Source organism: Drosophila arizonae, chromosome X (assembly GCF_054131065.1).
Source record: "Drosophila arizonae isolate 15081-1271.41 chromosome X, UAZ_ARI_1.0, whole genome shotgun sequence".
Taxonomy (NCBI): domain Eukaryota; kingdom Metazoa; phylum Arthropoda; class Insecta; order Diptera; family Drosophilidae; genus Drosophila; species Drosophila arizonae.
This window is the reverse complement of record NC_142927.1, coordinates 22,543,085-22,557,015: the sequence shown is the minus strand read 5'-3', so window position 1 is coordinate 22,557,015 and position 13,931 is coordinate 22,543,085. Positions and strand designations below refer to the sequence as shown.

The window sequence follows — 13,931 nt, the reverse complement described above, 5'->3', positions numbered from 1 at the left end:
TTTTTCTTTTTTTGTAATTTTAATCCAGAACTCAAGAATATTTGAGAATCGTAAAGAAAGCTCAAATTATGTATCAAATATTAACAGAGGATCGACGAGGTAGAGAAAAAAGAGAGAGGAGGAGAGAGCCAAAGGAAGATAATAATATGGGGTAAGCAAGGAAGCGACAGAATTACTCTAAGAAAAATGGGAAAAGGGGAAAAGAGAGAGGTAGATAAAGAAAAAGAAAGGGAGAGAGAGAGACAGAGGTAGAAAGATAATAGAGAAAAAGAGCGAAGAAAGAGAAAGAAAACGGAAAAGAGGGAGAGCCACTAGAAGAGAAACTATCGGAGGCAGAAAATAAGGAATAGTGGGACTAATCGAAAGAGGAAGAGGGATGAGGAGACTGTGACTAATAATTCATAGTCCCCCAATAAATTAATAACTTCTTATGGAGTAAAATTCAATAAATGAAAACAATTGATTCCAATTAAACAACAAAACATTCAAAGTCCTTTATTAGAGCGTTTGTGTGTGTGCGCGCTTGTGCGTGTGTGAGAGTGTCTGTGTCTGTGTGTGTGTGTGTGTGTGGGCTTAGTAATTATGATATATAAAGTCATTTACATTTAATACATTTGTTACATTGGCATTGAAACTGGAAGCGATAAAATTGAATTAAAAACTTTACTTAAACAGCCCGATACAATGGGCCATATGCAAAGATATACATAGTATCTATAGAGATATATATGTATACATATATTATACATATATCTACATATATTGTTTTTGAGGCATTGTTTTTATATTTGTTACAATTTCATATATTCATATATATATAGATTTTTGTGATTTGTTTTTGCAATTAATTTATTTCAGCTGCCAAACAATGAATTCAGTACAATTCACATACAAACATATATGCATGTTATACAATTATATAGCGAAAGAGCGAGAGAGACAGAGTGAGAAAGAGAAATTGTTGCAAGCGCATTTAAATGCAAAGTTTGGAATTGTTTAAGTTAAAGCTATTAGGCAATGCATTTGCACATATACACATATGAAACCATACACACATATATACACACATTTGACAACACATATATTCTTAGGTCAGGTGTGAAACCAACTATTTTGCATGCGCCTTAAGCAGTTCAAGGAAATGAAAGCGAAATTTGAGAAGATCGTAAAATATTACTGTCTATATATAGAGAGAGGGAGTTCTATACATATATAGATCTATATGTATACAGTATTATTATGCTCATTGCCTTGGCTCTTCACGATTTTTTTTTATATACTAAAAACGTTACAACATTTCGTTAAGTCTGCAATATTCGTTGGCTCTAGTTACAATATGTTAATTTCCCCAGCATATATATATATCATATATATATTCGTGAATGGATGTGTGTATACATAAGTAGGCATAATTTGTTATTTTCTAAAGCTTTTGTTGTTGTTGCTGTCGCACACAATTTTTTGTGGCCGCATTTCGTTCGACTTGTTAACATTTGCGTTTCGGATTATACATCAAGTTTGTATTGTTGACATACATATGTAGTATGTAAATATATATATATATATATATATATATTAATGTTAACATTCAAGTATATATATGTATCTACGTTATTCATATATATATATATATATATCAAGTTTAAAGCTTCTTGTATAAAATGCCGCACAGCGCATTTATTTAATGTTCGTTTCAAATAATATTGTTTTTGTTTTTCTTAATCATCAAGTGCAGCGCAATACACAATAAAAACGTGAAGGGAAAATATACAATTCGAAAAAAAAAATATATATATATATATAAATTTAAATTTATGTAAATAAACTAAGTTGCCATTCACACATGCTTATACACTATATATAATTGTATATATAATTGTATATATATATATATACTATTTATTGCAACATACAATTAGTTAAAAATAAACGTTTTTTTTTTTTTTGTGTAATTTTTGGGAACATTTCCACGTAATCATGGAATCTGTTCCGTTTTGTTGGCACTAAAGTTTCGAGCGACGCAATGCAAATAATTTTCCAAATTTCCTTCAAAAATAATCGATTTTTGTTTTGTTTTTGTATATTTGAACTAGGTGCAGTGCAACAAATGTATGATCATCATCATCATGATGTTCGTGTTGTTGTTGTTGCTTTAACTGCTGTTGTAACTGTTAATCGCCTCCATATTTGTCGCTACAGGTGTTTCAGAAATGGCCGCCGTTGGTGTGCTCGCTTTGGGTGCAAAGTAAACCTCCGAGTTGTAATATCAAAGCTCGTCGCTAGTCACTGGATGCTCCTGCACGTACTCCTTGGGAAAGTAGCCCACCTGCATATCAATTGAATGGTATACATATATATATATATATATATTGAATAATCATGTATCTATAATCCACTCTACTCACCGTATCACCGATTTTGCCACGCCACCAGCCTTTGCTGTCCCCATCCTTGCCAATTACCAGCACCTGGCAATCGGTTCGCAGCTGCAGCTGATTGCTGCCGGGCTTCGGATCGAAGTCGTACAGCGCCGTGGCGTAGACCTCACGATAGGGCCACTGTAGCGACTGGTTCAGCCTGTGGACAAAACACACAAATCAGTGAAATTGGATGGATTGATGGGAAGCAGATTTAAATTCGGGTATAACGACTCCGCTTATAGCATCCGTACGGTTAATGCAGAGAAACTTGTATGTCTATAGTGTCTTATGGTTATAACGACGGTCCCTTGTGCGTTGGTATAATCGGATTCTGTTGTTAATATAAATTGATTGATTTTGTTAAAAAAAAAAAAAAATAAATAAATAAAAAAAAAACTATCTGACGACAGACTCAGCCAATATGGTCGCATATAGCTCTCAGGCTGAACTATACCAATTCCCAATATGGAATATGGCTGTCTAGATGCACTTGAAATCAACAAAGAGCCTGTAATAGAACACCAAGAACCCTCTCTTCCAGAGGGATCTCTGGATCTGCTTGACATATGTATGAGAGGCAGGCATAAAGAGTGAGATCTCTATATTTAAAAGAGATCACATCCAGTAGGCCGTCGCTAAAAAATACCTCGAGAGCTTCAATTTTCTCTTGGCACTGTAGATCAAAGACTTGCTCAGTACTAGAGGACTTACGAGTCACCTGCCTAGACCGAGTCATGACCCAAGCTTGATTGTAAGCATAGCCCTAACTCTCCTTCTTCCCCTTCTTCCCCTTCGTTAACTAGGTTCATACATACATATTCTATATCACCTATGCTCTATGTATAACATATGTTATAGGAATATATACTTAAGCCTTTTCTCCTCTGTTCTATGTATAACATATGTATGTACACCCATATATTATCTGTTCTATGTACAGCAATGTACACACATACATACATATTCTACTCTGTCTCTCACTCACACTTTGACAAAAAAAACTGAGAGAGCAACCGATTGCATCGGCTCCTTAACGAGCTCGTTTGCGATCGGCTCGAAATAGTTTCGTTTCGCTCTGGATTTGAGCCGAATAAAGCGGACTCTCTTTTGTGTATGTATTAGTGCTCGCTATGCATATCAGTTGCGTACGTGAATGGAGTATGGAGCATGTATTAAAGAGCCATACGCACCCGGCAAAGTTTTCGCCCAAGTCATTGCGCTCATAGTACGAAACCAGCTCGACGATGGTCTTGAAATGGCGACGCGATGACAAGCAGTAGAGCATGGACTCGCCATCGTTTTCCTGGTTGATTTTCATATGCTTAATCACATGGTCGTCGGTCCTGCATAGAAAAAGAGACAGACAGACAAAGAGAGAGAGGAAGAGAGAGAGAGAGAGAAAGAGAGGCATTACATGAACTTCTATTTGAATCCCATTTAGTCATCACTCACTTCAAGCTGAGCGCATACATGGTCTCGTGCGGCGAGGAGGCGCCCTGTGGACGCACACGCAGCAGATAGGTGCCAATGCGTCGATTCTCTAAGCGATTGGCCGCCGTCTCCCGATCCATGTTGCCCACAAACCAGTTGAACTCGGACAGCTGGCGATCGCAGACGGGCGGCGGTATGCTAACCGGATTCTGTTTGCAGCGCCCCGTGGACGAGATGCAGCCCCGGTGCACGCTGATGTGGCACACCTTGCAGCGATAGCCCTGGTGGATGCGTCCCTTCAGAAATGTGGAGCAATGCCGGCACGTGGTGGGCGCATCGAAGGTGTAAATCTCCATTTTATGATCCGTATTCCGGCAGCCAGGCGGATCGAGGCTCTCCCTACACAAACATTGAACGAAAACAAATGATGTATAAGTAAATCCATTGAGCAGGCTTCACTGTACCCACATGGCTTCGGTGAGCGCCTTGCGCCACTTGTCCCGCTCGTGCTCCGACTTCAAGTAGAGCGTAAAGGCGGTCTTCGCCGACTTCTTGGCCAGCAGCAATTGGTACTTGAAGCGCGTGTCCCGGCCGAGCGTGCGGCGGGAGTGGCTCTGCTCGACCCGATAGTCGGCCAGATTGTGCGAGTCCCGATATGTGTACTGCATGTCGCCGGTCTTGACATGCAGCGGCTTGACCAGTATCAGAATCTTGTCGAACACAAAGGCGTAACGCATTTTCGTCTTCTGATCCTCGTGCGCCTTGATATGCAGATCGCCGTCGAGCAGTAGGCGTCCATATTGCAGCAGATCGTTGCCGTTGTGCGGCAAGTTCAGATCGAAGATGCTGTCCTTGACCTTCTGGATGATGACCAAATGGTCCGAGTCGCGCTTCACCTCATTGATGTACTGCGACACATCGATCATGGCGTCCTTGGCCCGCTCCAGCGATCGGTAGTCCTCGTGCAGCGGCGACGTCTCCTTCACCAGCTTGTCCAGCAGCAGGTGGTACTTGAGTATGCGCTGCATGGGCACCGACAAGATGTCCCGCAGCTGCAGCTTCCCCACATTGTATTCCCGCTCGCACTTCTGCACCAGCTGGTCAATTATTTGGTTCTTCTTGCAGATATCGGCTAGATAGTCTATGGCGTTCAGCAGGCAGGAGCAGTACTCGCCGTAGATGAGGAAAGGCTCGCGGAACTCAAGGAACACCTGGCCCATCTTCTGCTTGGCGTTGGGCATGAGTGACTCGCGCAACTTCTCCAGAAACTTTGTGTGAATGTCGGCCAGTTCCTAAAAGAGCAAGACAACAAATATAAGCATATATGAAAACCCTCTTCCGGTCCTCCCCTCAGTGCTCACCCGTATGCGGGGAAAGATGAGACGCAGTTCATCTTGATTGAGATGCCGCTCCAGCGGTAGCATGAATTTGGTTTTGAGTGCATTGAGCACGTCCAGATAGTTGGATTCGGTGTCGATGAGTTCGCGTATGACATAGTCCCGCTGCTCAAAGCTGGTCGCGGATGTTGTCTACACGAACGGGAGGGAAGAGATGCAAAATCTTTAGTTTATCTGAGCCGAGTTTGGGCAGCATTTGTCTGCCTGGTCATATAAAGTCATGCAACTAAGCCGAGCTAAACATTCTTGTTTACTTATTTACTTAAATACATTTTTTTTGCAGGCTATTTATGCAGATAATGTACAAACTGAAATGAAATTACTACCTGGCCTCTACTCGTTCTGTGCAGTGCGCACAAATCTTGATAGACCTCCTCTTCTTTTGTGTTGATGTGATCATAAGCGGTTCCATTGCATGCAATGTTGTCGGTGGTACTAAATCAAAATAACAACAAAAATCAAAATCAAAGAATAATAAATTTAAATAAAAAATTAATAACGATAACAAATAATTTACAAAAATTAAATCAAAAAGGGGCGCCACTAATCGATTTCGATATCGATTGTACAAGTACCAACTGAGCACAACAGCAGCCTAACAGCGCTGCCATGTGCATAACATTAAAATGCTAAGCTAACATAACCAGGGAGGGCCAACAGCAATAGCTCAGCAGCTCAATAGCAGCAGCCGAGCATCAAATTTACATTTCTTTCTTTTTTTTTGGGTTCATTTATTTGGCTGTGCACGTGCGTCGAGAGCATTTTCAGCTGCAAGAGTGCACAATGGAGCACCACACATATGCAAAAAGTGGCTCCAAGAAGTGTGAGTAGGACAAATGCATGGGCAATGTTAGTTATTACTGAGAATTATATGCCAAAATATACTTAGGGTCTGTGGAGGAGAAGCGTCAGCTGGTGACCAAACGCATCGAAGCCGAAGATTTGTTCTCCAAGTATTCGTCCAAGCAGACGGAGCCATGGAAGTAAGTGCACTTATCATATATGTATACGTATATACCACATTCATAGACGACTTTGTATGCGTGCATTGCAGAAAGTTCAAGGACATGGCCAAAATAGGCGATTACAGCGAACGCGCCCTGCGCAAACAGTGGCTCAACATGGTGCAACGGTATCGCATCCAGAAGTCGAATATGCAGGTGACGCCGCTGAACAAGCAGTGCATCGATGTGCTGAACGAGGAGTGGGAGTTCTTTGGCGAGATCCATGCGTATATGAACCAGAAGACCACCGACCTGCACTCATACGCCCTCAAGGAGCCCAATGTCCAGGAGCAGCCGCACCCTGACACCCATTCCCATTCGCAGTCGCCCAACCATTTGGCCATTCGTGGCGTTGTCAATGACCACAATTTCGGTCCGTTGACAGGTGCGAAGCCATTTCAGAAGAGATACCAAATGGGGGCGACTCCTGTGGATCGGCCGACACCACAGGATCAGCAGGATGATCAGCTGCCCCAAGGCAGCTGCAATGAGCAGCGCTATTCTCACTTCAGTGTGACAACGGGTGACGACTCGACCTTGGACCTATTTACTGATTCAGATTCCCAGGAGAGCTCACAACCATCGGATCCGGTTGCTGTCGAGGTATCCGATCTATCGGAAGTGGAGTCCCTCTTGGCCTCCCCCTTGCCCGCTAAGTCAGCGTCCGATATCTGCGAGCCGAACACTGTCGAACAGCTGCCCACCAGCTACGAAACAGCATCGGGCTCCATGCCGCTGGACGAGCAGCCGCCGGCAACCAAATCGGCCAGCTGGTCAGGATCAGCATCAGCAGGGAAGAAGCCGGCGACGGCACAGAGGAAGCGCAAGGTACTGAGCGAAAAGGAGAAATACTATAGACATCGTCGCCGCTACGAGCATCGCATGGAGCGCCGTCTGGGCGGCCTGTGCAAGGTGGCGGGGCAGGTGCTGGAGAAGCTGATGCCCGGCGTGAATGTGACGCCGCTGCTCACAGATATCTACAATAGCGTCGACGACTACAACTGCGACAGCAGCTGCGACGACGACGACGATGGCGACGACGAGTCCAATGATGATGCAGTGCCTCAGCAGTGAGCGAAGTGTGGCAGAAGCTTCAAACATCATGTTCCTCTATATAAGAATCATATATTGCTTTATTTACATACATACACCCACCCACACACACACACACATACAGGACTAGTAGAAATGGAGAAATCACGAACTGTATTCAAAGAAAAGACTTGACTAAGCTCTAGAAAGTTTCAATTTTGATCTCCCAAAGATCGGCAAGGATTATTGTATGTAGATGTTCGCTTATTGTTAGAGATAAACACACACACACATACACACATAGCAATACTACAAAGAATGATTATATATATCAAATATCAAATCTGGGTAGATATTTATGTAAATATAGGATTGATTGAAGACGGAAGAAGACAAAAGTTGTGTGTCTTAAGATATGATTTTAATGATTCTATTTATACGGCTAAGACTCGAACTGATCTACAGAAACGCTAGGGTATGGATCATAGAGAGCAATATCTTGGAAAATGTTCCAAAAGAATGTCATTAAATTGGCTTAAATAGTTGATATCTATGGCTATATATCGACTATATATTGCATTAATCGTTTGGGAGAGCGCTAAGATCTTTAAATTGACTTGTATAGTTGATAAATATAGGATTGATTGAAGGCGGTTGAAGGCAAATTGTGTGTGTCTCAATAACTCTAGTTCAAGAACTATCATTAGATTTAAGATTCAAACTAATGTGCAGATTATTTAAGCAATATAGCATTATCTTCTTTGTGTTGAATCAAGATGTGCGAATGTTCTATTTTTAAATTGGCTTATATATATATATACGTACATATATAAAATTGAGAAGTGTGTCTTCAGTATTGCCGCTAGTTAGATCTACAAATTCGTTAGGGATAAGGAATCAAGGTCTGGGAATGCTATATTTAATTGATTATTCATTCAAATTGGTAATATTCTAAAACTTAGATTTTTGTGTAAATATAGTCAAATGATTGACCTTAGGCTCTTGGACTCTCATCCGATCTTATTGACTTTGAGTTATCCTCAGAAGTATTTCAGACTTTTCGCGGATCTGCGGATGTATGTATCCAAAAATTATATAAATCATGAGATCTTCGGAAAGAAAGCTGAAGCAAATTAAAACGTTCTTTAGCTTGCAAGATCTTAGGGTATTCATATGAGCATATACATATGTGTCTCATATATCAATCTATGAAATAACCTATAAATCAAATCGGACTCCTACTGAGCTCGAGATCTTATATGAAATATTATTAGATAAATCAAATTAGATGCTCAGTTTTTACAATCTCTAAGCCCTTTGGATCGTTGGCTTTGCAAATGGAGTTTCACAAAATCTTTTCCCTTTTATTTTTATTTTTTGAGCCTAATTGCATTTGAGATAAGCTAAAACGCTTTTGGGTTTCAGATACGCATTGCGACACAACATGTTTGATTCGGAGATACCCATTTGGGATAGCTGTTATCTGAAGAGCTGTTGAATAAAAAACCCAAAGAGTGTCGATCGATATCGGTATCGGGAGGGGCGGCGTGAGTCAGTCAATGGGTCGTGTCTGGCATAGAGTATGCTCGAGCTCTAAAATACAGGCATAGCATACATACATACATACAGATATATGATATATATGTATGTAGGTATATGTCCAAACTAATGACACTTGCGAATTTTCCCGCTTGGGTTGACAACCGTTTTGATTATAAACAAAACCCACAAAAAACAAAAAAAAAGTGCGATGAAGAAGAAGAACAGAACAACAACAAAAACAAATATATATATATAAATAAATGGTTTGCCGTTTCCGTTGTCAGTTTGGTTCAATTGGAATTGCATTTTATGGTATGTGAGGGGTTACGAATAGTGCGCGAGGTCTGTGCAGAGAGCGAGCGAGACAGAGATAGAGAGAGAGAGAGAGAGAGAGGGGGGGGCTTATAGCGGGCAAAGAAAGAGATAACGCAACGGAAAAACAGAAAGCAAACAGAAAAGAATGCATAGACATAATCCGACATATACATGTGCATATATGTATATATGTATATGTATATGGGCATATGTCTATGGGTTGCAGGTGGATATATAGCAATACATGTGTGTGTGTGTGTGGGTGTGTGTGTGTTGGTGTGTGAGTGAGTGAGGGAGAGATTTCGGTGCGGGGCGACCAGGTTAGCAGTTGCTAATGAGGACAGCTACGAGTAGAGTCAAGGCGCGTGCTAAACAGAAGCGGTTCTTCGGATTGTAGTGTGTGTGTGTGAGTGTGAGTGAGTGTGTGTGTGTGTGTGGGTGCCTGATGAGGGATGACGGATGACGGATGATGGTGACTGTGACTGTGACTGTGATGATGATGGTGATTGTGTTATAGCTATATATTGATAGGTGGTGTAACACATGATTTAGCTTTTGTTGCGGTTATACAGCGAGAGTAGGTTGACAGCACACCTCTGGTTTGGCCTTGGACTGGAATGTGACGTAGCAGAGATCCTCGTAGACCTTCTCGTCGTCCTCGCTGTAGATGTCGTTGATGTAGGCATACTCGTGCTCCGTCGACATCATCATCGAGGATCGATAGTTGTAGACGGCGGCGGCGGCTCGCTGCAGGCGTTGGCTCTCGCTGACGAACAGCGACGAGGATGAGGAGCTGGTGGAGGCATGATGTTGCCTCTCGATGGCCGAGCTCTTGCCACTGCCTGTTGCTGTTGTTGTTGTCGCTTTTGTTGTTGCTGCTGCTGCTGCCGCTGCTGCTGTGGCTGCGTCTCGAGCTGCTGCAGCGGCTTCTTGAGCGGCTGCAGCTGCTTCTTGGGCAGCAGCGGCTGCAGCGGCAGCTGAGGTGCTCGCCTTGGGCGCATCCACCTGCGGCGTGGGCGTGACACAGTCAAAGCTGCCGCTGTTGCCGGCACTGGGATTGAGATCAAAGGAGAGGGCCCGCAGCTGGCCCTGGACGGAGTGATTGGCATCGCCACCGATGGCAGCATCGTTGTCGATGCTGGAATCACACATGTTGGACAGCGAATCCTCGATATAGTCGTCAATGTCCTCGGTGCCGTTCTCAATTGTAATGTCGCTATTCTCATCCTCCACCGAGAGCGAGCCGCTGTGCGAGGTCCGCTCGTAATACTCCGAGGATGAGGAGCCGGTGGCATCCATGCTGCCCGTTGTCCTCAATTCATTATTGCTGCCGGGTAGAGGGCGTGATGTGGGGTGCGGGGGAGCATTCAGAGAGACACACACACACAAGCATAAGCATACACACGCACACGCACACAGGCACACAGAGGAGCGAGCGGACGTACAGCCAAAGCATGGGAGTTGGGCGAGATTTTTGATTTTTTTTTTTCGGGGGGGCGACAAGGGGACAATGCGTTAGAGGGAGAAAGAGTTGGAACAGACAGCCGGAAAAAGAAAACAAAAACGGGGGGTAAAGAGACAGAGCGAGAGAGAGAAAGGGAGAGAGAGAGAGAGAGAGAGAGTGTGTGTGTTAGATAAAGCTGGGGCATGGATATTTGTTGGTTTTGTTACTGTTGATGTTTATGTTATTGTTGTCGTTGTTGTTGTTGTGTTTGTTTGTTTGCTTGTGAATGTTGTTGTTGTTGTTGCGTTTGCTTTTGCTTTTGCTGATAAGCAGCCAGACAAGGGCTTAAGCGGGTCTCGGATGTCGGGTCTATGGTGTTGCCATCGGGACATTGTCGGGTTGCGCGAGCGCATAATGAAATCCGAGCAAGCATCTCGAGACAGGAAATGCAAAGAGTGACAATTGCAATTGCAGCAGCTTCAGCCTGCCGGCCAGGTGAGGTGGCGGGAAGGGTGTTTTGAGGGGGGAAGAGCACGCACTAGAGATAACACACGGCGCACGTAGAGAGTATCGATTGAACACTTACGTGGAATGCAAATCCTTATATATGGCCTCATCCGAGTGGGAGCGTTCGCTGGGCGACAGCTGCAGATTGAAGCCGCTGCAAGGGAACGAAATAACTGTTTAATTTAGGCCAATCAAATTGAGAAAATTGCAGATGCTGCCATCCGCATTCCACTTACATCAGCTCCGGATGCAGTTGCTGCACCTTGCGGCACTGCGACAGCTTCGAGAGCGTTATGAGCACACGATGGAAGTTGGTCAGATCGTAGAGCATCGTGGGCTCGAAGAGATCCGCTTCGCGTATATTGAAATGATTGTGGCACACATCCAGAAACAATTTGATATTCTTGCAGCACAGAAACTGAAATCAAAATAATTGCAAAATTTATATACATCGTCGACATACACATATACATGCATAAAATTTTATGACGCTATGCCTCACCTGCGCCATTTGCGGCTTGCGATTGAACTCGCGCGCATCCATGCTGGTGGGGTCGAGGTGTATGACCAGGTTGCAGAGCAGCACGCCATCGCGCAACGTCATGGCCAGAATACGTATCTCGGCGTCGGGCAGGGCGGCCTTGTGGTCCGCTGGTATCACCTTGCAGCGCACCAACCAGGCAACGCATTCGCGCCACAAATCAGCATTGACAGCTGCTGCTGCCGCGGCTGCTGCTGCAGAGACCGAGGTCACTGCTGTTCCGGCAGCAGCATTGCTGCCAAAATTGTTGGAGGCCATTTGTTAGCACTGAGTGGGAGCTGAGGTCGGAGCGGGAGCTGGAGCTGGATCAGGAGGCGGAGCTAAAGCTGGAGCCTGAGCTCGAGCCTCTGCCTTGGGGATTTAGGGCGTGTGTGGGTGCGGGCAGCCTTCACTGTTGCTACTGCGTTGTGTTGCTTCCTCTTGCTGCGCTTGGGCGGATCGGTTAACAGTAGCGGGGCGTCGTTTGGGGCGTGTGGTGCGCGCATAAATTTTATTTAGGCTTTTGATTTCTTTTGCTATTTTTTTTTTCTTTTTGTCGATGCCGTTTAATGAAAACAATTGAAACTCATCAGTTGGCCGTTGCGCGTTGCCGTCAACAGATACACAGCGACAACAACAACAACGACGACGACGACGACGACAACAACAACAACGACAACATCAGCGAAAACAACATTAAGGGCACCGACAGCAACGGCGACGGTGTCGGTAACGGAAAATCGCAATGGAAACAATTATTATTGTGGCGAACGCCAGCGGTCGGACGGTCGTTTGATTTCTTCTCTATATATTCAATTGATATTTGCTATTCCACACTTTAATAGATTGCACGGAGGCGCTTACACGCACGCACACACACACGCGAGCACGCTCACCCACACATGCAAGTGCACACAGCTGAAGGGCTGCGTACACAACTGTTAAATGTCGATTAACATTTGCAATTATCGATATATTGAACAGAAATATTTCTGTTATGCATACAGTTGCCTTAAATAATGTCGTTTTCAGAACTAGCGCATCTTGAAAAAATTAATGATTATTCAAATTGTATATTACGCAAAATATAATCATTTTATTGATGACTTTGTCAAGCTGTTAAGCTGCACATCCGCTGTTAAGCTCTTAACAGTGCTGTTCAGCTCATAGCGGCTCTGTAATATGTCGAAAATATCGACTATTTGATATATCGATTAATCAAAGTGCGCCACTCGCATATTTTTTGTTTGGCGCTTAATTTCAATTCAAATTCATATATATTTGTTGATTATTTGGTGTAGTTTAAAGTTTGATTATTTAAGTTTAAATATGTTAAACGTTGTAAAACTACGTTGGTTGATATCTCGGGTAACTGTTCACTTAAGCGGGTAACTGTTCACTAAGCGTATTTAAAGTAAAACAATATACAAATTATTTTTTGTTCAACCACAGATGTGCATACAAATGTACGGAATAATGAATTATTAAGCACATCAGGATCAATAGATATATAGCTGTCGAATACGTATTAAAAATATTACTTAAACTGAACTATAAAAAGCTGGGGAATTTGGACAGCACAATTCCCATAAATTCCGTTCCATGCATATTTTTCATATTTATGGGGCAGCTGGCCCAGGGAAGCGAATTTTTGGGCTCTGCGGGAACAGAAGCTGCCTTGGCAACAATCTCTGGATGCTCTTGATTTGGTGGGGCCAGAGCAGTTGTATTTTATAGTTGTCTGCAGTGGTCGTAAACAAAACATAAGCAGCAGCAGTACACACACAAAATAAAAAAAAATAAAAAGAAAACAACTGTAAGCTTCAATAAACAAAAGCTGATCCGAAACGAGGTGGCGGACATTGCTTGTGTGCACCTCACAGCAGCAACAACAACACAACGCCGAATGGCGTGTATTCTACTTGGCGCTTCTCTCTTTCCGAAACGCCAACGAAAGAAAAAGCACAACAAATTATAAGCTTGCGATAAAACAAAAAGCGCAAATTGAACTGGACGAAAATTAAAAAAAAAAAGAAGAGGAACAACGAAAACGAAACAAAGTAACGACCGCAGATGCGGCAGCACCTGAAGCGGATTTGGATGAATCACAGATGTGGTATCAACTTGACCAGGAGGCACAAACAATTTGACGGCCTGTCGGGATGTCAGCCAGGAGCTGGCCGCCTGGGCTGCGTGCCGAAATCAAAGATAACGACTCATCAACGGCGTCATAAAAACGTGACATCAGTTTTATTGCTGCGGGACGTCAGCGACAGCAAAAGCAACTGTAAAAACGGCGGCGGCGGTGGCGGCGACGTC

General features: G+C 43.5%; 2 protein-coding genes across 4 annotated transcripts; one reads left to right on the top strand and one right to left on the bottom strand.

The window, feature by feature from the left end:
- Positions 1-463: 463 nt before the first annotated feature.
- Positions 464-12,543, bottom strand: Vav (Vav guanine nucleotide exchange factor). 3 transcript variants are annotated; one of them, XM_089474165.1, is made up of 11 exons: positions 11,595-12,543; positions 11,329-11,510; positions 11,172-11,246; positions 9,734-10,468; positions 5,575-5,683; positions 5,213-5,380; positions 4,320-5,143; positions 3,873-4,250; positions 3,611-3,763; positions 2,406-2,577; positions 464-2,326 (listed from the first exon to the last, which is right to left on the bottom strand). In XM_089474165.1, the coding sequence occupies exons 1-11, from the start codon at positions 11,889-11,891 to the stop codon at positions 2,267-2,269; spliced, it is 3,153 nt and encodes a 1,050-aa protein (XP_089330291.1). In that variant the 5' UTR covers positions 11,892-12,543; the 3' UTR covers positions 464-2,266. The 3 variants fall into 3 exon arrangements, with proteins under 3 accessions (XP_089330291.1, XP_089330288.1, XP_089330290.1); XM_089474162.1 differs by lacking the exon at positions 5,575-5,683 and having other exon boundaries at positions 9,736-10,468; XM_089474164.1 differs by lacking the exon at positions 9,734-10,468 and having other exon boundaries at positions 11,595-12,539.
- LOC108619976 (uncharacterized) lies at positions 5,889-8,059 on the top strand. Its single transcript, XM_018016820.2, has 3 exons — positions 5,889-6,071; positions 6,138-6,231; positions 6,303-8,059. Exons 1-3 carry the CDS (start codon positions 6,032-6,034, stop codon positions 7,324-7,326), a joined length of 1,158 nt encoding a protein of 385 aa, XP_017872309.1. The 5' UTR covers positions 5,889-6,031; the 3' UTR covers positions 7,327-8,059.
- Positions 12,544-13,931: the final 1,388 nt, after the last annotated feature.

Excerpts from the sequence above, each read along its gene's own strand:
- LOC108619976 (XM_018016820.2), top strand. The coding sequence starts at position 6,032 with ATGGAGCACCACACATATGCAAAAAGTGGCTCCAAGAAGT. Across the intron at positions 6,072-6,137 it reads AAAAAGTGGCTCCAAGAAGT|GGTCTGTGGAGGAGAAGCGT; the intron begins GTGAGTAGGACA and ends AAATATACTTAG. Across the intron at positions 6,232-6,302 it reads AAGCAGACGGAGCCATGGAA|AAAGTTCAAGGACATGGCCA; the intron begins GTAAGTGCACTT and ends CGTGCATTGCAG.
- Vav (XM_089474165.1), bottom strand. The coding sequence starts at position 11,891 with ATGGCCTCCAACAATTTTGGCAGCAATGCTGCTGCCGGAACAGCAGTG. Across the intron at positions 3,764-3,872 it reads ATGTATGCGCTCAGCTTGAA|GACCGACGACCATGTGATTA; the intron begins GTGAGTGATGAC and ends TTTTCTATGCAG. Across the intron at positions 2,578-3,610 it reads TTGGGCGAAAACTTTGCCGG|GCTGAACCAGTCGCTACAGT; the intron begins GTGCGTATGGCT and ends TTTTGTCCACAG.